At 37.8% G+C, this 24317-nt stretch overlaps 1 protein-coding gene and 1 long non-coding RNA gene across 5 annotated transcripts; one reads left to right on the top strand and one right to left on the bottom strand.

The window, feature by feature from the left end:
• LOC120729169 lies at positions 1 to 12620 on the bottom strand. The gene is made up of 3 exons (XR_005694859.1): positions 12510 to 12620; positions 2335 to 2338; positions 1 to 12 (listed from the first exon to the last, which is right to left on the bottom strand). It is a non-coding gene; the product is annotated as an uncharacterized LOC120729169 (long non-coding RNA).
• LOC120729166 (ADP-ribosylation factor-binding protein GGA3-like) lies at positions 12054 to 23860 on the top strand. Of its 4 annotated transcripts, none has more exons than XM_040024673.1 (18): positions 12054 to 12167; positions 12760 to 12844; positions 12999 to 13074; positions 13189 to 13287; positions 13379 to 13502; positions 13662 to 13765; positions 15300 to 15380; positions 15537 to 15674; positions 15961 to 16042; positions 16237 to 16359; positions 16817 to 17029; positions 17646 to 17719; positions 17799 to 17974; positions 18005 to 18244; positions 20364 to 20563; positions 21340 to 21509; positions 21637 to 21747; positions 21951 to 23860. In XM_040024673.1, exons 1-18 carry the CDS (start codon positions 12131 to 12133, stop codon positions 22059 to 22061), a joined length of 2244 nt encoding a protein of 747 aa, XP_039880607.1. In that variant the 5' UTR covers positions 12054 to 12130; the 3' UTR covers positions 22062 to 23860. The 4 variants fall into 4 exon arrangements, with proteins under 4 accessions (XP_039880607.1, XP_039880606.1, XP_039880605.1 ...); XM_040024672.1 differs by having other exon boundaries at positions 17799 to 17983; positions 18014 to 18244; XM_040024671.1 differs by having other exon boundaries at positions 17799 to 18244.
• The last annotated feature ends 457 nt before the right edge of the window (positions 23861 to 24317 follow it).

The following is a 24317-nucleotide window of genomic DNA, read 5'->3' as shown; positions in this document are numbered from 1 at the left end:
AACACAATCTGCCTGCTCGCAGTGCAGTGGGTGCATGTGTGATGGAGAAAGTTGAGGAAGTGAAAAAGGGGAGATGAAAATGACAGATTTTTTTTAAAGGTAATGGATTGTACAGCAAGTTGCATTTCATAAACTGGAAAAGTAAAGCTTATGTGTAATGTAGAGACTGGATATCTACATGACATGCTCCATGTCGTGATGGAAGGCAGAGTTCAATGTTATTTAGAGCACAAGGGATCTGCTGGGTAGTTTTCAGTATTGTGGTAGTAATGTACAGTAATGGGGATACTGGCCTGTCCAGGGAAGTTGTGACATTAATGGTGCCATCCATTTGGATTTAACTTGAGGATGGTCTTTAGTTTGGGTGGCTTTACTCTAGTTATCTACTGGCTAGGATTAGAAAAGTGGGCTCATATCTCATTTAACACCTTCTTAAATAGTACAGCCTGACCTGACCACTGCCTGAAGACAAAGAAAACAAATCTAATGGAGTTCAAAGTACAAAGTAATATGTAATTTATTTAAATACGAGTGATTTCCCCCTGCTTTACTTCCCACTTTAGCCTCTGGCCATGGCTACAATGCCAGTGGCAATTTACAGAGCAAAGTTTTCAAATGAGTATTGTGTTATTTAATCAACCTCAGTCCTGCCTGAATAACTTAATAATAATTTAACAATGTGACAGAAAAAAAAGGTGTGCTTTCGTTCCGAAAAGGTTGAAACGGTTTTTCATTGTAATTTTAAAAGAGCTGTTACTCAAACTTAAGTTTCACCTTGTGAATGTGATTATAAATCCTGTCAGGATACTTTCAATGAGTAATAAGCCTTTCAGAAACTTCTGGCAGACACAATACTGAATAATTATGGCATGATACCATAAAAAATACCATGAAAGAGGTATAACTCTGAAAGAAACTCAGCGGTGTAAGATCAGGGACGAACTATGCATAGCAAAATCAATAAGTACAATGGACTGATGCAACCCAAGCAAGTTTGAGGTAGTTTGCATTTTGCCTTGAGCATTATGGCAGCAGAAGACTGGCAGATGAAATTGTTAAAATAATTAAACTTTTATATCATTGCATGTGGCTTAACACAAAAAATCTATACAATACTTCCTCAAGTGCTTCACTCCACAAGCTGTATAAAGAAGTGATGAGTGTTAACCTTGAGTGAAGTGAATGACTAATGTACTCCCACCGTACATTTGCTGAATTAAAGTCTAACTCAAATAATTTTTCTAGACGTTAAGGACTCGTTTTTTACCTTCAATGTAAAAATGTAACAATGTTGGGTATATCGGAAATCTTCAAGCAGCAAAGGTACATATTTTTTACTTGATATAATTATTAATTGATGATTAATTAAAATCTGCTCATATCTGTAGTCATAACAGAGTTATTTTGTTGAAGTCATTTATCTTTGTGGCAAATACTTAAGGTGGTGACCTTTTCATTATATATGGTATTGAAGCTCTTCCTCTATAGTCCACAAGTGAAATATCTTGTAAAAGCAATTTCTTTTAACAGTGTGTGGCTCCTAAACTCATTTTTCACCGCTCAGCGTGGATATGTACTGTTCAACGCCAACCCTTTTAACAAAAGATCTTTTAGCATGCAGCTCCTGTACACAGGGCTCGAAGCAAAGAATAAAACAAAGCAAAGCAAGAAAACCCCAAAACAAACAAAACAAAACAAAAACAAAAAAAACTTTTCAGTATTATTATTATTGCTCTTTTCATTCTTGATTTATATATTCTTCTAATGCTCTATTTTTAAACATGTTTTTTAATAAGGAAAATGAACTACACCTTTTTAAATCACTGTCATAACTATTCCACAAGTTAATTCCTCTAACAGAAACACATCTCTGCTTTATGTTTTTCCTTATCTTGTTTATCTTGCTTATAAGTAATTAGTCTGGCTTATGTAAATGACCTGATTCTACACATGTTCGTGTTACTTCTAAATATTTCCTTAAAAAAATATCCTTCATAACTGACTAAATGAAACCTCTATTAGCGAACCTGGAAGAGATTGTAAAACTTTGTAAAAGAAGTCCGATACGGGTCAATGAATCAGAAAATCTTATTTCTGACCTTTGAATGTAAAAATTGAGGTCATGTTTTGAGGATTTTCTGTTGGTACTTTTTGCCATTTTTGCTGCTGTTAGCCACTGTTATTAAGCAGTGTTAGCTGCTGTTAGCCAGTGTTGGTGAAGCTTTCTTTGATGTGGATGTGACTTTGTTGGACTCCGACCTTTAGTGAAAAGGCTCTCATGTGTAAATGTGATTAAACTGTGTATCAGAGGAAAGTCTGATTTTTAGAACACACAAACCTAACATTTGCTGGCATAATGTTAGCTTATAAGCTGTTGTTGTTCTTGTTTAGCCAGCTCTTGTCAGCTGTCTGGAGACAGAATTAATGAGGAAAAATCAAACAGAGGGGATAGTGAGTAAATAACTCATGAAGGAATAAAGTTACGTTGAAACCAAGCACACCATTGTTTTTCTTGTGACATTACCAATAAGTTTGATGTGTCACATGGCCCTCTTCCTATTGAAAAAACAAAAGTTGTATCCAAGATGGCCGACTTCTAAATGGCCACCAAGATCACCACCCATCTTGAGGAGTTTGTCCCCTCACATATACTAATGTGCCACAAACAGGACTTTAATATCACCAACTACGGTGTATCCATATAAATTGCCCACCCTGTATGTATATATATATATACATATATATATATAAGGGGTGCAACGATACACAAAATTCACGGTTCGGTTCGGTTCGATACTTTGGTGTCACGGTTCGATATTTTTTCGATACAAAAAAAATGTTCATGCCTTTTTAATTTGTCATTTATTAAAATTATAAATATATATTTTAACTCAAAAGTACAGTTTTTAAATTTAACCCTAACCCTTGTGTGTGTTTTTTATTTTGACAGCGAATGCGCACCTGCGGACCACTTATGTGCAGCCCTGGTTATTTAGCTCGTCATATTGCAGCCACAGAAATTATTTTGTCCATGAAACCATAAAGCCGCACTTTCTTTTTGCCTTATAGTCTGATTTGTCATAACTTCTCCGTTTTGCGGTAAGCTTTTCTTTGGCTGTCACTTCTTCACCCTGACCTGTCTTATTTGGCTCAGCAGAACTAAAATATAAATCCTGCTGCTTTTACACACGCACTCACATAAGCTCAGCGATTCTCTGCGCGATCAACCTCTCACATGTTTAAGCTTGCTGCGGGAGATTTCACTTGTCATGTTTGCATAGTAAGCTAACGATTAATAAGACGATGTCAGAGGAATTGGTGCACAAATTATCATCACTCACAGATCAGTGCTGTCGCTCTCTATACACAGTTCGCACGATTGCAAAGTGAAAGCAAAAAAACAAGCGCAAATTCAAACGTGATTTCAATATGTCACATATTGACAGTGGCTCACCGATGCCAATGACATAATTACCCAGCTACATTTCTGAAAGAATGCAAAAGCATTGACATATATTTTTCCTTCCTACAATAGCCCGACGGGCAGGGAAGAGATAGATTTTGGTAGCCCGACTGAAAAAAATCGCTAGCCCCAGGACGTCGGGCTAGCGATTTTGCGAGCCCTGTATCTGATTGAGGAATCACTCATCTTTGGAAAAGAGAGTTTATTACAGAGAAATGTCTCTTTCCAAAATAAAAGCTATACTATCCGCTTCTTCTGGGCTATATTCTCAGCAAGATAAGGAGAATCATGTGCTAACAGCTGTCTAAATGACTCGGCTAAAGTTAGTAGCATGCTTGTTGTTTTTGTCTTTGCACTAGGATGATGTCGGCGTAAATGTGCAGTCATATTCGTTGTGTTCCCACTAGTGCTTTCAGGTTAATCTCGTTGAAATGACCTTAACGCCACAACACGGCAAATCTCCGTTAACGAGCTACCGCCGATCGCCCCGTGCATGGGGCTAGACGGCCAACGCGTTAACGAGCTAACTGCGCTAACACACTAGTTCCCACCCATGTAATTGAGCATTGCATGGCACATCCAACATACTGTTTTACTTTAGTCCATGACTCGCTTACCTTCAGGGTCATACGTCACATGAAAACCAAAATAATTCCAAACGCCAGATCTGAATGAGGGTTGAGGAGGTCCATGTTGCAAGGAGAGCTTAACTTCTGTCTTGCTAGCTTGCCCTGCGCTCTTCCTTCTGACGATGCTGTCTGTGTTGAGCGCTCAGTGGATCTGCGCTCGACAGTGCAGCCTAGGCGGAGTAGTCGAACGCAGATTCACTGAGCGCTCAACACAGACAGCATCGTCAGAAGGAAAGTTGATAAAATAAATTACAAATGTTGTATTGTTCGATACATATGCGTACCGAACCGAAAGCACTGTATCGAACGGTTCAATATCGATACGAATATCGTTGCACCCCTAATATATATATATATATATATATATATATATATATATATATATACACTCTGTTCTTGGTTATGTCACTAGTTAGCTAACAGAAACTACTGCAAATCCATTAGCAGCAACCAACCCAGTGACTTCCTGTTCTGTACTCACACAACGTAGCACTACACATGCTCTAAAAACTGGCACAATTTAAGTGTTTAACACTTAAATCTGGCAAAGGGAGTTAAACCTGTGACAGTTTTTAAAGAGTAGGGTTCCATGGTGTAAATTAGTCTAAATACATGCAGTGTTTCATGCCTGCTTTAAGTTTCTTAAGGTAGCACCAGCAAATAAAATATTTTTTTTTACCTGTAAACACTGACATTCACAATCACTAGATATTGATCAATTATAAATTTAGCTATGTTGTGTTTCTTCTTTTTTTTTTCTCCTTAGGATAACTATCTGCACAGCTTCCAAAAGTCTCTGCAGTGTTTTGTTTTTCATTGCTTGTTTTTTTTTTTTGCAAACGTCTGCATGCTAACATGTTTAACTAAAGCATGGTAAAATGGCTCAGTGTCAGCATTTTGGCACAGTCATTGAGATCATTGTAATTTAACAATATTTAACTCAAAGCACTACCTAAAAAAGCCAACCCACATCTGTCGTCTCTTATACTGCATGCTTCAGGAAGGAAAATTGGCGCTGGCAGTTCTTAAGCAGCATTCTCTCAACTTCCTCCATCTGTACACTTGTCTTTATTGGTACTAGAATTTATTCACTGGGTCTCTGTAGAGACATAGCAGATAAATGACAATCAAAGGTGCATGCTCTTACATTTATCAGCTGTGAAGGCATTTGTAATTACTGCTGTGCACATTTACTTTCTATGGAAATTTTTTATCTTACAGGCTGAGGTTTGATTTCATGAAAATGTTCCACATGCCATACAGAAGTGTCCTTTTTTATACTGGGTGACACTTGAATCAAGCAAGAATTCAAAGCATCCTGTTCTATTAACTTTTACTGAATGTGCCTTTTTAAAGATGTACAGCCCTTTCTTCAGATATGGCAAATGAACTCATCAGAGTATAGCACAACCCAGTCAGGTACTGTAGTTTTCTGCATTTCAAGACTGCATAAAAGTGTGAAGGATGGACGTGCCTGTGCAACTTTGCACTTCTTCAAATTTAATCTTTATTTGCACAAATTGTGTAAAGATAACCCCTGCACACTAATGAGGGTTTTTGGGAATTTTTGGGTAACTTGCAAGGTTGGAAATCTAATAAGAGACACACCATCTGTCAGTTTCAGAAAATCAAATTACCAGCCAGAACCATCTGGCTTGTTTTTTGTTTTTTACAAATGCAGCTGTAAAATCCTGTCTTTTCAATATGCAAAGCACATTTGTGGCTAATTTAAAAATGCTAAATTTTACATTGTCAAGAGGAAAGAATTAAGTTTAACCTGAGGGTATCAAACGTGTAGATTTGCCCATTTTTTAATTATTATGTTAACACCAACTATACGTGTCTAGACTGTTGCATTAGTAGGCTCCACAAGTGTCAGCCTTGCCCTCAGGTCCACACACTCAGCGTCTCTCTGGTTTAGATTTCAGCACCTGAATTCAAATGTAGCTATAAAAGAACAAAGAACCCTGATCAGTGTGACATAGGTTAAAGCTGGACAGATTCTGACGTCTTCAATTAATGAGCAATTAAATCTGATTGGGAGATAATTGCGTATTACTGGCAAATGAGTTTATTTTTCTTGTGCTGCAGCCTGGCCTTGCTTCTGCTGATAGCATGGATACTTGCTTAATAATAACAGATCCTTCTTACCTTTTTATGTCTGTGATGCATTCATGGTGCAAGTATAAAAGGAGTATTTTTTATTTTATTTTAAAAAGACAGGTAATTTCAAAATGTGTCCCAAAATGTGTCTGATGGCTAAAGGTAGACTCACTTAATTTCCCAGGGAGCGGGGAAAAAAACATTAACATGCAACAGAGAGATGGTGAAAGATGTAAGAAAGACAGGACAGGAGAAGGAGGAGGGAGATTATTTTCAAAGATAAGGATTTAACAGCTGGAAATTGTAGTTTACAGTAAAGCACTGTGCACAGGATAGCCTGTGGTGTTTGTGGTTAATGTTGTCTTTTATTCTCAGTTTGTAGTGTAGCTTGTGAAAGATCTGTCATCTTTCAAAATTCAGTTAGCTAAGTCCACATCGAGCAGTGAATATCAGAGTAGCAGTGCAGGTAATTGTTTTCCTTTTGCTGCACCTTTACACCTGTTCTTAGAGTTCCTCCACCTGCCAAATCCCACTTTAACCCCTGCGTAATTCTACGGGAAACTGTGACTAAATGAACAAGACGTGAAAGAAAATCAGCAACAGGAAATTATTTGTGTAGTCACACTGCGTACTTAATTTTCATTCTTTTCTTTTTTTTTTCTCCTGATGTGGATGTGCGGAAATTGGCTTATGACTCGCAAATTAGAGATCCATTTAACTTAATTGGCAGCCCTTTTGTAAATGCACTATAGATGCTATTTTTGTTTCGTGTGTTGATGTGTAAACAGAGAAAGATACAGTCCCGATTAAAAGTTTAATGGCATAAAATCATATTTTACATGATTGAATCTAAACAAGGTTCCAAGTAGAACTTCAACATGCAACAAGAAGAAATGGGAGTGAGAGAAAACATTTTTTGAGCATGCAATTTATTGAAAACAACGCTTAAACTGAAACAGGCTGTTTCAGATCAAAAGTTTAGGACCACATGCCTTTAAAAGGCAAAGTCTGTGCATAAATGTGGATTCATTGTCATTTTCTGTCAGGTAGTCACACTGTTGTGAACTTCTGATGGCAAAAGCAAAAAGACTTTTTGAACATGGTCGGGTTGTTGAACTGCATAAGCAGGGTCCCAGAGTTTAGAATGAGTCTGAATACATAACCATGGCAGCCTAACCTAGTTTGGTGTTGTTAGCAAAGCCTTTCAGAACAATTTTGTGACACATAAATTAAATCAGAAAATTTCACAGTGAAGGGAACTGGTATGCATGAGACCTCTGCATAGCTTTTACAGACCGCAGTCTAAATGTTATCGCTGTTTACTGTCACCAGGGGGCGTATGGGGCAGTGCTACAAGCAACAGTCCTGTTTGTCCGGTTGGTGGTTTCTTAGCCAGTTTTAAGACACAAAAATATTTATATATATATATATATATAAAAGAGTCCACTGTAGCCACTTCCTGTTTTCCACCCAATCAGCATCCCTCCTGGGCTACATGCTGTTAGTTTCTTGACATGCAAGTCAAGAAACCTAGGCTCCATACCCATAACCCATAACAATGCAAACTGACCAAAACGCAATAGATGAATCCTGAATTTTAACAGGCCATATTAATTAATTTTAATTTGCCACTTAGCTTGTGCACTTAGATCACAACCATTAATTTATGTAAAAATAAAATCCCATTTAAATTTAGCTATGTGCAAATCTCTTGTTAAACACATTATAAATGGTCTTGTTTGAACTTAGCGGGAAGCGGGGTCTTCAAATTCCCCTGAGCCCAGGTCATAGATGACACTTATATGAGTTACTTAATTAATTCAGTTCAGCTCCAGTCAATAAACTCTGTAATATCTCTCCAGGGGTTAATTAAACTGGCTTGACTTTATTTTTTTAATCTGTTGTCAGACATACAGGTCAACACAAGCAGTTAACATGGCAGGAAAAATCTAAACTACTAATTATTTATATGCTATCAAAGTGTACTGTGCACACAAATAGCATCAAATTATGTATGTGCAGCAGTTCATTTGTGGTTAGTTTGGGGTTTAATTGTGTTTTTCTCTGCTTTTGACCCGTATGATAAATGAAACTATTATTAAGAAGAGAACTATGAAGTGCTCTGTTAGGATAATAAGATACTTAATGAGGTCTTTAAGACCTGATTATTCAAGATTTTGTATGCAAGGAGAAAACTGTGATACTATGATACAAACAGTATTATATGCTTTTTTGCACAAACGCTCCATGTTTTGTTTTGTTTTTCTAAAAAAATTTAATAGAGTAGCTTTGCATGATTCCCATTTCAAAATAATGCATATTTATCTCATACTTGGCCTTGGTGCAGCTCCTCTGCCTGAAACATGCCGTTTAGCTCCCTTCCCTCTCATTAAGTTAGGTCTTTTCTCATTGGCATCCCCATGTAAACACAAGGTTTGAACAGCAGGTGGTTGGGGCTTCTGTGTTCCAGCCAGAGCTAAGATGACCATATGATGGACATCATACAGAGCCAAGAGGAGCAAACCATGTCTGAAAATGAGCATTAGGGTGAGTCAGAAGTCTGAGCTTTTAAGTACAACAGTTCACAATCAATAAAAAAAAGCATTATATTGGAGAAAACAAGCAATGCAAATACTGTGAATTTACAAAATGATTTATCCAGCTATAATGTGTCTAGACCCTACAGCCTTGATTCAGTGTCGCAGAGCAAGTTTTACAGCCGTCGCCCTCTTTAATCAGAACTTTCCATCATGTCTGATTGCATGCTCAATCAATATTCTTGTCTTGGAATCTTATGTAATCACCCAAATCAGCACTGTGCTACACAGAAAATTCAGTGTTGAACTTTGCAGGCATAAAAATCACATGATTATTATGAACCAATTCCTCTCTCAAAATGTTTAACCTGCTGCACAGATTGCAGTCTCATGACAGTGCCGTTTTCTCCGACTCACCTGGCTTGCCAACGAGACTTCTTAAAAAATAACGTTCTGTGTCAGTCTGACAGGCTGACCGTGAATCTTTTAATATTTTGTCTAATTTCGGTGTGTGATGAGAGAATATTTTTTTAAAGAGGTGTTTCATTTGAGCTCTGACCTCACTGGGTCTTACTGTGACTTATGATGCAACTTGATGAAACATACATCACTATATTTAATTCTGCCACACTTGATTTTGACTACTTGGGAAGTTGAGACGTTACCTGCTGTATTTAAGTGATAATAAATGAACCATATCATTGTTTGTATTTTCAGAAAATTTTAGGATTTTTGTGTTTCGACTGATCCAACAAACTTCTTTTTCTGTGGTTATTGTAATTATTCATATTTCTGTTTCTTCTGCACTCTTTTTATCTTTCACTCACTAAAGATTCATATTAAGGTCTAGTTTATGACATCCTATGTGGCCATTTATTAAGAAATCCTTTATTTGGGGCTACCTTTCACTACGTTCAAAGCAAAGGTGTGCATTCTTCACAGTAAATACACATATAGAGACAGATGACAAACTGAAATAACATCAAGTTCTTTATGATGGTAAGGTGATGGGCTACCACATGCTGTTAGAGCAGCTACACAGTTCACTGGCATTGATTCTCCATTTCTCTGAAACTCTGCTGGAGGGCTTGAATACCATTCTTCCAAAGGTTACTCCTTATTTGGTGTTCTGATGATGGACTGTGTAGTATTGCGTTCATATGGGTTGATAAAAAAAAGACCACAGCGCAAGATTCAAATTTTCATAGTTGAGTTGCCAACTGCAGCAGCCCCCCACAGCAAAATATATATCACAGCAAAACACAGGAAGCAGATCCATTCAGTAACTTTAATTTTTCAACCACCTGCAGTAGACATTACAATGTATATCTGTGTGCGTGTGAGTCAAGAAGATTTTTTTTTTGATGAAGGCACAAGAAGTCAAGAAGCTATCAAACCATTTTCAATCTTGTGTATTATCTTGGTAAATTTTCTACAGAGTGTTTTCATTTATTTTTACCATGACAACCACTAGTTTTTGACTGCAGCTATGTGGTTTCATATGGTCACATTATAGCCCAGAGAAAGGCTATGCAGAATCTTTTTAAAGTCAAATATTTTCTTACCTAAGTGACTAAGCAATGACCTCCATCTTTCTTAATCATGTGACGACACCCGACACCAGTGTTGAAAACTGATGCTTGTATTATTCTCAATCCTTTGATGGCTGTTTTGAGCTTCCCACGGCTTTGACTGGCTACTGACTTGCAACTGAAGTCCCTTACAGATTAATGCGCATCTGTGTATTTAATTTTCACAGTAATATATAGTATTACATGGCTTGACAGATCTTTTCTGCTTGTTTGTTGTTTATTGGATTGGATGGTTGAAATCTGAAGAAACAAGACATATTGGAAAATTTAACAATTTCATCATTTAACAAACTGGTACCTCAGTAGCATGTGTAAGAACCATACACAGCCACAACAACACATTGTGGCACCTTCTCCTGTGCTCACCAGCTGGTCACACACTGCTGTGGGATGGTATCCCATTCTTCAACCGGTGGTTGTGTCGGTCACTCCGGCACGAACAACACACTCAAGTTAATCCCAGAAATGCTATTTGCACCTGACTGTCAGCACCTGGGTCACCAGAAGCTCAAAAAGGAGTCAGCAGCAGAATAAGCTGTCTGACAGACAGAAAATGTGGCAAGTTTTTCATGGGTGAAACCCCCATATTTCACTCAACCCACAGAAGCATTGTCCTCACTAACATGGCACCATTTAACGTGAAATAAATATTTGATCCCCACACCTCATCCAAATTCTGGCTCTCACAGATTGATTGTAATCTGTGTACCACGTGGACACAGAGCCAATCAGATCAATCAATTACAGATACTCATGATCTCAACTCATTATGTGTATAAAGAACACCAGTCCACAGCATCAGTTTGTTCCATTTCAACCTTTTCATCACCATGGAAGAGAACAAAGGAGTGTCAAAGGACCTCAGGGGCAAGACTGTAGACCTGCACAGGGTTGGAATGGACTACACGACCATCAGCAAGAGGCGAGAGCTGTTGGTGCGATTATTAGGAAATGGAAGAAATATCAAATGAAAATCTGTTGCCCTCAATCTGGAGCGCCATACAAGACCTTACCTCATGATGTGAGGAGCATCATGAGAATTGTGGATTGGCCCAAAACTACACAGGTGGAGCTCTGTATAATCACAAGGCAGTTCAGACCACAAGCAGCTAGAACACTGCTGGAAACACACTATGCTGTAATAGATTGATATCTTGCATGACCCGCAAGCTCCCCCTGCTCAAGTAGGCACATGTGCAGCCCTGTCTTAACATTTCTTCCCATGAAAATCTAAATGATTCAGAGAAAGAGGTGCTGTGATCAGATGAAACCAAAATTTAGCTCATTGTTATCAACTTGTGCCATGATCTCCATGCCCATATTGGGAGTGCTGTCTCATTACCTGTTTTTAAAACACAACTTAGAACTCAATTTTTTTCCCCTGGCTTTTAACTCAGAATGAGAGTGGTGTGTTCATTACTGTTATCATTATTATTAGTAGTAGTATTATCATTATTGTTGTTGATTTATTGTGTTGTGTTTTGGTGATTTGGTGTTTTTTAAGATTGGATAGGATGGATCAGCGTAGTTCAAAAGAATGAATTGAAAATCAAAGTTACGACATTCATAAATTTCTGATCTCAGCTGCATGCTTTTTGTGAAAAAAAAGACATATAAACGCACAAATACACAAAAAGCTGCGATTAAAATATTATACTGTCTAAAAAAATGTTTTCAAGTCATCACATGATGGTAGGGTAGAAATGTAGATTTTACAAATACATACAGTTTGAAGCAGGGAGCGCAGTGTCCCATTCATCTGGAAGCACGTGAAGGCAGCAGAAGTCACGCGTTGTTTGTACAAATATGGCGGACTATGGCGAGTCATTGGAGTCTTGGCTTAGTAAGTATATATTTAAACTCTTTCCCCCCGCTATTTATTCCTGACAGAAGTAGTCGCGTATGCTCTACGTTAACTTGGTTGTGCTAAATATTAGTTGCACTCGTATGACACAACTGCATTTGGAATTTACCATGCTAATTCATCTGTGTTGTCACAAGAGGTTAGCACGGTCAGCTGCTGTCAACTGATGGTTGATACACGACAAATATTAACCCTTTTTGAATTATTATTATTATTCGTTTCCGGTGGTTATAGTTGGTATGCCTAGAAAGATATGAGTGTTTTGTATTAAACTGGGTCTCCACAATGCACTTATACGTTTGCTTCCTGAAACACCTTTACGACAAACATAAACAGGATCAGTAAAGTGTCTTGCGGTTTAGTAAGAGTGAATTCACATTAAGCTGAATATTTTGAACAACTAATTGTTCGTAAGGTGGTCTGGGAATGGAGGGAGCTCGATGCTGGAGGGCTGATTGGATTCTTGGTAGTAAACAAATCTGTAGTCTTCAGTGGCTGTCCTTGGATTTAGGTGAACCAAAGAAGCTGTCAGAGTTGTATGTTCATGAGATTTTATATTTTTTTGTTTCAGACAAAGCCACTAACCCTTCAAACCGGCAGGAAGACTGGGAGTATATTATGAGTTTCTGTGATCAAATCAATAAGGAGCTAGAAGGGTACGGCCACGTACATTTAATAACCCCAGCCTCTCCCTGCACTCATAATCAAATCGTGTGTCCCCTCCTTGTGGTAAACACACAAGCCTTTGTATTTCTTACATTATTGAGTTTGCATTGCATTGTTTGAATTGCCTTTCTGGCATATTTTCAGTCCACAGATATCTGTCAGACTGTTGGCATACAAGATTCAATCACCACAGGAATGGGAAGCAATGCAAGCATTAACGGTGTGTGGTGGATTTATTTCACTGTGTTTTTCATTCTGATATTAGTAAAGATACTTGTTTGCTTTTTGTTTTGTTTTTAAAGACTATTCTTTGAGCTTGTTTTTGTTTTTGCAGGTTCTTGAAGCTTGTATGAAGAATTGTGGGCGAAGGTTTCACAACGAAGTTGGGAAATTTAAGTTTTTGAATGAATTAATTAAGGTGGTTTCACCCAAAGTAAGTACCAAATGTTTTACATTTGCAGACAGCATCATACTTTGAGTTGTTGTTTTCCTTTATTAAGCAGTTCGTCTACATCTTTTTTTAGTACCTGGGAGATAAAGTGTCAGAACAAGTGAAGAAAAAAGTGATAGAGATGCTGTATAGTTGGACAGTGTCTCTGCCAGATGAAACAAAGATTGCTGAAGCATATCAGATGCTGAAATTACAGGGTGAGACATACACAGCTTCAAAAATGATTAAATATACTGAGTGAAATTTAAACATTATGAAGTGATCACAGTAAAATCCAAAAATCACAGCGTGCATTGTGCTATGAAGTCCTGAAGCTGTCTTTACCAAAGTTCAAAGCTACCTGTTTTTATTTTTAGGTATTGTTTTAGCTGACCCAGAAATTCCTCTTGATGCCACATTAATACCATCACCTTCTCCACGACCCAAGAATCCTGTGTTTGAGGATGAGAAGAAGAGCAAAGTAAGAGAAACTATTTTAGGATATTGTGTGAATGCCGCTTCTCATTAACTGCAATTAATTCTTGTTTTCACTTCTCCCGTCTCTGTTACGGATGTAGGTTTTTAATTATAGGTTATTCGGCATTATTTAAGATGGTATATCACTTATACCTCAAGAAGATAATAGTACAATAGTGCATTTCAGGATGGAGCTCATTTGGTAGCTTAGGAGTCAGTGGCTATATGAGTCATCATGGAAAAAATGTGGCCCTGCAAACACCTTTTGTTGCACACTGAGAGATGTTTATATGTCTGGATTTATGTTGGTGCATTTTGTCAACGCAGTAGCATCTCAATTATGCATTATGCACCCCCGAAACTTTAAGGGATGAAGAATGACAAGATTGTGCTGATCCTAATGTTGTTATAGGTCTTGTTTGTAGTTCAGTTGACCTATTGATTCATATTCTTTTCTTTCTGTGCTGAAAATAAGTATGCCTACGCAGGTTTTCAGTACCACTTAGTCTTCGTATTATGGCCACACTGCAGAAACTATACTGAGAAAGACCTGTATGCGACTCAGGTGTGCAAAAATGCAGCAGTTCTGAACTTAACATTTCTTTTGCAATTAACAGCAAAAACAGCAAGCACTGGTAAAATGATTAAACTCACAGGCTAATGATTCCAATGGATTGGGCAATTAAGCACTGGTTGTCAATTAGAACTTCCTGATTCCAGCTTCTAGTCAAAATAAAAGTGCGATGTGAAGATCAATGGTCAAAGAAATGAGTCGTTGAATAATGCAGTAATTAACACTATTAAATATGTATGGCATAACCGTGAGTTGAGATTATCTGTGGCCATAAATTGCCAGAGTTACATGAGAACCATTCTGATATATGCACTTAAATACAAAGCTACAGGCAGAACACAGTTAGCGTAGCCTTGGGCAGTCAGAGAAACCGTTTAAAAACACTTCAGAGATATGGATAAAGTTCAGTGAAAAAAGTCTAATGCTTTCAGAACAGATTTTGAATAATCTTTGCTTTGTGACAGCTGTGAGCTAGCTTCTTTTCCCAAGGCCTGTTATGCTTCACTTACTATCTGATGACATTAACTTCACAAGCTTTGGTCGATATCCCAACTGAAGCCCTGAAATACTGGCCGTTTGTCTTCAGCAGCTCAGCTAACAGATTCCAGCTGATGGCTTTTCAGTCTGTTCTTGCCAGTACCTCTATGCCGTTTTCATGCTTGAATAGGAAACTTTGATTATTGGATTTTCTCACTACATACTTAAAATCGAAACACTCCAAAAGATCAAACGAAGAGAATCTCTCATGGCTGTCTCTTTGGGGGGGTTTCGAAATCCTTTCTCACTCTTGCATCATGATTTCCATTGTGGCATTTCACAGAAATAAAGACCAACTTTGTACATTTATGATGCTGCTTAACTAGCTCATTGGTTGCTACAAATATATTGGGTTTACAGGTAGGTGTGTGGGTGTTTACTTTGGGTTCACAGCAGTTGATCTAATAGTTCTCCTATCTCTCTGCAGAGATTATCAGAACTGCTGAAGAGCAAAAAGCCAGAAGATCTGCAAGAGGCTAACAGGCTCATCAAGAACATGGTCAAGGAGGTGTGTCAATGTCAGATGAAATGTTTTTGTTGTAATATTTGAGTATGAATGAAGTCGGACCTCTGGCTGCTCTCTTTTGGAGACATTTTACCTCCTTACATCAGGAATAAAGAGTCTGATCAACAAATACTAACAAATGTAGTTTTTCTTTTTCAGGATGAGGTGAGAACACAGAAAGCAACAAAGCAAAAAAGCACACTGGAGGCGGTGAACAACAGCGTCAAACTACTTAATGAGATGCTTGCACATTTCAACCCAGAAGACTCCACAGACGCAGACAGGGAGCTTATTAGGGTTCGTTATTTACTGGCTAAGATTCAAATGACCTTTTTGAAAAGATTGATCTGTCTATCATTAGTTGACCTTTCTGGACATACTAATAGAAAATTCCAAATGTTTCCCATAAAACCCTTAAGCAGTTTGAGGTAATTCTGGGCTTTTTAATTAGACCGTACTAGAATAATGAATAATTTCTGAATTAATTTGAAATTCTAAACTTATTTATTTTTATTATTATTGTTTTTTTTTTTTTTAGTTTAGTCCCTTTTTAAATAATGATTTATTTTTCATTGTTTTCCAGGAGCTGTATGGTGATTGTGACAAACTCAGGCAAACGGTAGTTCAGCTTGCTACTGAGACCGAGGATAATGACAGTAGTTTGGGTAATAAAATATTTGATTTGTTTATTCTGCTGAAATGTCTTGCTCAGTTTTCTTGGGTCTGATTCACCCATCAGACCCAGGTGACTCAGAATCATTCTGCTCACAGTTTGTAAATTGTCAGTGTCTTCACTTGTCTTCTCAAGGTTATATTAAATCTCACCCTGGTCTAATTTATTTTGAAATTCACATGTTAGGAGACATCTTGCAGGCCAATGATGACCTCTCTCAGGTTATTAATTTATATAAGAAGATTGTGGAAGGACAAACCATGAATGGAGAGACTGGAGGACGCCAAACACAAACGTCAGTCAGTGCAGGTAAATTTGAAGTGTAGGTCATTCTAATCAGAGAGGACAGTTCCTAACTATTCTACCATTTGGCATGGTTGTTTGTGACATGTTCTCAGTGGGGTGTATGTGGTATTGACTTTAGTGTTGTGCCTGTCAAAACTGATTAATGCACAGTCAGCACTAGCGTAGCCACACTGAAAGCTTATTGCGTTTGATGCAGGACTTTGCTGAGAATCCCGTCTACCAGGTTTTTTAAAATATGTTATAATGTGTAAAGTACACATAAGGATAATCTTAAGAGTGGATATCCAGTCTAACCTGAGAAAGGAATAACACTTTTAAGTGAATGGCCTTTGTGCGTATTGGAATGGCGTGTACCGTTTACAAGCAAGGTTTGGTGTCAGTATTATTTTTAGGGGAAGTTTTATTGGTGAAGACTGACAGTACTACTGCTTTGAGTGCATTTACATACTGTATCTGATAGGCACTGGAAGCACAAATCAATCAGAGATTTTGATTGATCTGGTGGGTCTGGACATCCAGAGCTCCTCTGCATCTGAGCAGCAACCTCCAGCATCTGAGCAGTCATTTCCTGCTGACCTGTTGTGTGGATCAGCTGCCACTGACCCACCGTCCCAGTGTGTTAACGTACCCTCCACAGCACTGTCACTGCTGGATGAAGAGCTGCTGTCTTTAGGTAACATTCAGCATGATGTGGATTAATCACAATGATTTATTTTTTAATTTTGGAACTGAATGTTAAAGAGGACCTATTACGCTTTTCTTTCTTTTTTCTTTTTTTGTATTACTGTGTATTGTTGCTATAGTGCATCCATAGTATAGTGGTTAACACATTTATCTTAAGACTCATGATTTGAGACTAGGGTCCCAAGCTAGTGTACTTCTAGTGCAGGTCCCAAGCCTGGATAAATGGGAAGGTTGCATCAAATCCAACACAAGCGTGTGACCCCTTAGGAAACAAAGGAGCAGCCAAAAGTACCTTCTTCTATAGTTGTATTTTCACAGTGCTGATACATGAGCCAAAAACTCAGGCATCAGACTACTCTAAACACTCATGGAAGTTGGTTGATAAGTGAGTTGGAAACTATTTTGTTTCAGGTAGTGTATAAACTTTGGCCTGTACCGTGAGCCTGTACAAATTTAACAAAGCTAAACTGTATGTTATGCAGCGCTACTGTGGTCCAACAATGAAAATTTGGAGTTAAATATCAAAATAATGGGTCCCGTTTAACAATTGTATCAGAATTTATAGATTTTGATGCAAATTCTGTCACAATTGTTTTTATTTACAGGCCTCAATGAACCTATTACTGAGCTTAATAAATCAACACATGGAAACCCAAGCAATCCGTTGCCATCTACACAGGTATTTAAGTGAATTAATTTAAAGTCATTTTAAGTATTGTCTTGTTGGTTAGAAGTGTTTTTATTCCCTTGATTTCCAGGATTCCAGTCAAGATTTGGATCTTTTTGACACTTTACCCACAGTTCCTGTGTTTTCTACGCCTTCTCTCTTTCTGGATGCCCTCTCTACAACAGGAGCCCCAGCTAATCCTTCCAAGACTTATACACCAGCTTCTTCCTTAAACTTCACTGGCCCTGTCTTTTCTACACCTCTGGCTTCTACAACATCCCTTTCAACAACACCCATTTCAACAACATCCCTTTCAACAACATCAGTCATATCCCCACAACCCTTCAGTTCTATATTGACCACCGTGGCTCCAGCTGCTCCTCCTCAGTCATTCAGCTTGACCTCATCTGCTCCCTCAGCCGCCAATATCACCCCTCAACTAATTTCAACTTCGACTTTGGGCTTCCACTCTCCATCGCTTTCTCCAGGTCAGATCCTGCAAGATCTCACTTTGCTGGATCTGGGCAACAATAATAGGTGAGTAATACATGTGCTGTTGTGTAAAATTCTGTAGACTGGGTCACTCCATCTGTACACTTTCACACATTTTTATTTTTATTTTTTTTTATAAAGAAACCCAGTATATGGTGCAAACTGTTCATTCCATTAAGACTGTGTCTCTTAATCAATTTTAAAGATGGTATTTATTATTATCTCTTTTATTGGGACAGCTGTTGAACATAACAGTAGTTTGCCTTTTTACACTTTCTTTGCTGTCGCATTTTAACTTATAATTGAAAAATAAAGAAGAGAAAAGAAAGGAAGAAGAAAAAAGGGGAAAAACAAAACAAAACTAGGGTTAGGAGGCAGCAGGGCAGGTAGGTTTACGTAGTACTCAGGGTTGTAACATCATACACAAAATCACACCTCATATGCATAACATAGTCTGTCCATTTAGACCATATTCCGTAGAATGTATCCCTCTGAAGTTTAAGAGAAAATGACACTTTTTCCATCGTATAGATCTCTTGTACAGAATGTATCCAGTCTTCTATCGTTGGTGGTTCAGGCTTAAGCCATCTTCTCGTAAGAGGCTTTTTACTTGCGGCCAGAAGGATATACAGGAGTCTTCTGTCATTGGAATTCAGTTTATCCACTGGTGCATTGCACAAAAATATGGTCTCAAAAGTTGAAGGAAAAACACATGAAAAAACATTTTGTAAATGATCATGGATTAGAGACCAATACTGGCGAATAACTTTACAGTCCCAAAAGATGTGGAAATGGTTAGCTCCGTCTTAAAGATGGTATTTAATCATCTGCTAATGGTTCAAATGTGTTTGTGCTGCCGTGAAGTCAAATGATTTTGGATTCCACTATTGATTATTTACCCTAGCATTTCCAGAAGTGTTTCAAGCAGAAGTGTTATAGGAACAGTGTTGTGTGTTTTTTGTTCTCTGACAGGCTAGTTCAGTTCCACAGCTACAATAAGGCAGAGAAAGCCTTTCATACCACATGCTATACACATGTGCCAAATAATGATAGTCATTACTTCAACTGATGTAACAAAAGGATTTCCCAAGTAGAGGATAAATATTTATGATCTCATAATTTCTCTCTACAGTACAACTGGTGTGCTGAACATTTACTACATGTTGTTTTATACATATGGGTCCATAAGTAGTCTAATACTTAGACACTGACACAGTTTCTGCAAACTGTTGCAATGTATTTTAAATTACTGAAGTGCCAACTTTCAGCTTTTAATTTAAGAGATTTAATAAAAGCATGGCCGTAACTGTTTAGGATTTTCACAAATTTTTATACATAGTCGTACCCCCCCCCCCCCCGTCCCCCCCCATTTTCAGAGACTCAAAGATAATTGGACAAACTAACATCCTTTTTTTTTTTTTTTTTTTTTTTTTTTTATAATTTTTTTTATTTTATTTTCAGTTGTTACAGACGGGACAGACATGGCTGAGGGATAGGAAAGGGAGAGAGAGAGATGAAGGAAAAGAAAAACAGAAGGGAGGAGGGACAGTGAGAAAGGGCACTTAAAAAGAGAAAGAAGAGGGGAAGCTGGAGTACCCAGAGAAAACCCACGCAGACACTGGAAGAGCATGCAAATGCGAAACTCCCAGGACCACCTTCTAACCACATACCAGTGTGCTGGTTAGATGTTGTAAAGTTATTTTCATTTGTCTTCTGTGGTCTTTCAATTGTTTTAGTGAATGCCAGTAATTTTTATTTTATTCATTTTATATCTTGTCAGGTTGTTCATTTGTTGAGGATGTCCTCCCTCACTTGCATCAAACTCTCTTTGGGACTCAGATTGAGATTGCCAGTCAATAGCAACAAGTTCGGCGCTTCAGAGCTTTTGTGTTTAATTTGCATTGAAAAAATGAGGAGACAGACTTAATCTGGCCAAGAAACTACTTGTTAGTCACTTGTCCAATTACAGTTGAGTCTCTGAAAATAGGGGGTGTTGTATAAGTTGTAGTACTTTTGTTAAACTCACCGAATCCAATTTATCAGTCTGCACTTACATCACATTTTGATTGTGGAATGTTAAAAGCCACTGTGGTGGTGTACTGAGGCAAAATTACAAAAAAATGTGGTTTTTTTCCAAACATTTTCTTTGCTCTTTGTCTTTCAGTCTTGAAGCCACATCCACCCAAATTATATCAGAAGGAATACATGCATGGTCTGCTCCTCTGTCTATCAAGAGTCAGGCAGATGACAGCCCTCTGTTGCGCTCTCTGTCCCCTGTTCTACCCCTGAGCCAGTCAAGTCCAGGTAGAGGACAAGAGGTGTCCCTGGCCAATGTATTTGTCCCTCTTGATACCATTAAGCCAAGTGAGTTCACTAAGTGGTCTTTACTAACTATATGTTTATCTCTTAAGTGAAGGTTTTTGTAGCCCATTGGAGTGTTTGCTCAGGGTCCTTGACAAGATTAATTTGAGGTCAAACCAGATCATCTGATGTCTTTCTGAAGGTTTTCAGTGATGGAAAAATGGTGTTTACTCTATTAAGCACTTAACACTATTTTAATTGCTTAAAACCTATTGGAAATGTATATTTCTGAAGTAGATTTTCACTGAAAAGGACCAGTGTAAAAGTTGTTCAAAAAAAGCTTTATGTTCTCAAAATGTGAAGATGTATTTTGGTTTTATTAGGACATTTTTGTTTTGCCAACCAGTAATTTGAAATCTTGGCTGCTATTTGACCATCTATCTACTTCGATAGAAAATCCTGTAGAGAGAATAATCACCTGAGAGATTTTGGGAACTCATTCGTGCCTGCGTACTGCAGATGGTTCACTGACCTCCAGGTGTTTTTTTGTCAAAACATAATTGTTAGATGGGAGAAAATGAACATATGGTCATTACTGGTGACAGTGAAAAAGTGAATAACAAATTGACAGTGAAAAACTTACTAATACTGTTAGTTTTATGTTCTCACTGTGGTCGGAAATTAAGCATCGCAGCATGCACGAAAGGAACGATGTGCATGAAAGCAGAAATCTCTTCTAGCTGACTCAAATGACTGTGTTGAGGGTCGTGTGTACTGGCTTATCAGTTTATGAAGTAATCTCAGTTTATTCTTTTTCTTTGCGCTACCTACACTTTTAGGTAAAGTGTGCCCAGTGACAGCTTATGATAAAAATGGTGTTCGCGTTCTGCTGCATTTCGCCACCGACTTTCCACCAGGCAGGCCGGATGTGCTGGTGATGGTGGCGTCCATGCTTAACACAGCCACTCAGCCGGTGAAGAACATTGTTCTGCAGGCTGCTGTGCCCAGGGTAAAACATGACGTGCATACGTAACACTGTTCCTCCATCATGAGATTAGATTTGAATAAATATTGAATTTGGGTGGGATGCAGCTTGTGTTTGATGTATGTGGATGTCTCTTCTGCCAATTCTCCAGACGATGAAAGTAAAACTGCAGCCACCCTCGGGGACAGAGCTGGCCTCTTTTAACCCAATACTTCCCCCTGCTGCCATCACTCAGATCATGCTGCTTGCCAATCCTCTCAAGGTAAAGCTCAGCCTTGAGCTTTTCTGGTGTCCATGCATTTAAGCATTTATTTATTGACAGAGCGCTTACTCAGTTGAGCTGTTCATTCAGTAAAGCACAGTGAAACGTCTTTTACTGTCTTCCTTGTCAATCAATATGAGAAAATAATGGTTAATGGCTCAGTGTGATCCTTAACTGAAATGTTCTGCTTTTATGTCTTGCAGGAAAAGGTCCGGATGAGATATAAATTGGGATTCACGCTGGGAGACCAGCCATTCACAGAAGTGGGGGAGGTGAATGATTTTCCACCTGTTGATAAATGGGGAGCTCTATAGCTCTGTAGGCTGATCGCTATAAGACTACTTGAACGATTTGGCTTTCAGTGTTCTGCTGTGGTCAAAAGAAAGCAAAATATTAAAGCTTTCAGGCAGAGTTTCAATATTTGATAAACGTTGTTGGATTTCAGAGAGTTGAAGATGGTCTGCTGATGTAGCACAAATACAGTAATTTTATTACGATACCAGAGGTAGTCAGTGTGATGCAGTTACTAACAAAATGAACTGTCTGAATGCTAATGGTGGTTGTTTGGTGAATTTTAAATATTGTCGTGCTTTCAATTTTTTAGTACCCTTTTGATAATATTTGTGTCTCTGTTTTATTGGAGAATAGTTGCACTTTTGAAAACGGCAGTCTTGCATAGAGGTTAAAATGATTATGAAACTGTGGTTGTATGAGCAGGTGATCGCAATCAGAGTTTCACATGATTTCTTGATGACTATGTAAGATTTTTACAGTTGAGACAGGCTGAAGCGAACAAGAGCCCCTCTATTTCTGAAAAATCACTCCAATATTGGCTGATTGGAAATTGGTCACTTCCAGTCTGGCTCCAAACTACAACTGAATACTTTTCTTCTTCTGGGTTTTACAGGAAATCACAGCTCGGCCTCTTATACTCACCACTTATGTTTTTTTAGTATTTCAGTATTTATTGTCATGAATGTATTTATTTTGGTTAGTGAGGAAGCTATCACAACTCCTAACGTAATGTATGGTGATGCAGTTGTCAGCTGTATTCTGCATACCCCTTATTAATAGATACTTTGAGTATTGTATTAATAGATTAACAAGTTAGTGTGCTTTTCAGAGTCTTTAATGTTACCAAATAGTCATACAGATTTGTTATAAACGTTACATTATTTAGCAAACTAGAGATGGGCTTAACAAGGAAATTTAATTCCTGTTAGAAGAAACGGCGGCCATAGGTCAAGGCATAACCACTGGGTAACTTTACATGTGTTCATACAGAATTGTGACCTCTTTATCTCTATCTTCTTGGAGTTATGTGTGCTGGAGGTTCTCTACATATTTCTTATAAGTTTATTTATTTGTCATATTGTTAAATTACCTTGTCATTGCATTTTTGAACAACTACTTCTGTGCATGGATAAATAAAGACTGGGATGGATTTTATTTATGTTACACCTTTTAACATGACTCTGTTTTTTTTTGTTGTTGTTGTTTTTCAGTATTCAAAATCAGTGTAAATGCAACTGAATGTTTTTCAATTTTAGAATTGTTATCTCAGGTCCTTAAATTAGCTTGAAAAATGTCTAAGGTATGCAAAACTGCCACATTTTGCCCCATTGAAAGTCATTGAAATACAATTTTTGATCCTACATTTATTTTTGACATTGACTAATTCATTCCTTTATGTTAAGGTTTTATTTTGGAGTACTCTCCTTCAGTTTTTTTATTTTTATAGTTGCCCACCAGGTGGTACTGCTTTTTCCCATTCAAAGCAAGCAGCAAAATTTTGCCTTTTCTTTTTTCTGCAAGGCTGCTTTGCTACTGAAATAAATGTTGTTGGATAATCGTATGTGTGAGAGAGAGAGGTCCACCTTTAAGTCTTTTGTCTTAGTTTATAATGCAGGGTGTGGCTTTCTAATTCAATAACAGTAAATGTATTGTATTGCATTTTGTCCATCTCCATATTTTGATATTCTTCAAATGTTTGCCTCCCACAAAGACTGCAACAGTCTGAGTTTGAACCTGGGACCTGCACACCATGCCACCAGCTATGCACTGCTGCTGATTGTAAGTTGTGGCCATGGGAAACACTCAGTGGTGTATATGGACACAGAGGAACTACAGCCTATTTAGGGATGCTCATTTCAGATGGTGTTTGCAGGTAACAAAAATTAATCAGTTCAACTTAACATGTTTCAAGCTGAAGTAGTTTTAAAAGACTCTGTCATTTAAAGTGGAAAAAGTAATACTATATAATATTTTGTTGGTGGGAAGTTACTTTTTTAATAGAACCTAGATTATACATTGTAGAAAAAATAAAATGCTGGAAAATCAATGTTTTTGCCAATCATTAACCTATCCCAGGGCCTAATAAAATCATAGTAATATACTCCTTAAAATTCTTTTTTTTTGCTCTTTATCCTGTTGTTTGCTGTGTGTGAAGTGCATTAATATAACCAAACATAGTCCATGTGGTGTATTTATTTATTTTCCAATGCCAGATGGTGAGTACGAACTAGAGATACAGTTCCTGTATCCCCAGATCATATGCATCTAAACTTCGC

This window comes from Simochromis diagramma, unplaced genomic scaffold, assembly GCF_900408965.1.
Source record: "Simochromis diagramma unplaced genomic scaffold, fSimDia1.1 OVJJ01000302.1, whole genome shotgun sequence".
Taxonomy (NCBI): domain Eukaryota; kingdom Metazoa; phylum Chordata; class Actinopteri; order Cichliformes; family Cichlidae; genus Simochromis; species Simochromis diagramma.
Note: the sequence above shows the minus strand (reverse complement) of the source record. Positions and strands in the feature narration are given on the sequence as shown.

What these genes read in the sequence shown, in the direction of transcription:
- LOC120729166 (XM_040024671.1), top strand. Translation starts at nt 12,131, where the DNA reads ATGGCGGACTATGGCGAGTCATTGGAGTCTTGGCTTA. An exon ending in TCAGATGCTGAAATTACAGG is followed by an intron (nt 13,503 to 13,661) that starts GTGAGACATACA and finishes TTTTATTTTTAG; the next exon opens with GTATTGTTTTAGCTGACCCA. An exon ending in TCAAGAACATGGTCAAGGAG is followed by an intron (nt 15,381 to 15,536) that starts GTGTGTCAATGT and finishes TTTCTTTTTCAG; the next exon opens with GATGAGGTGAGAACACAGAA.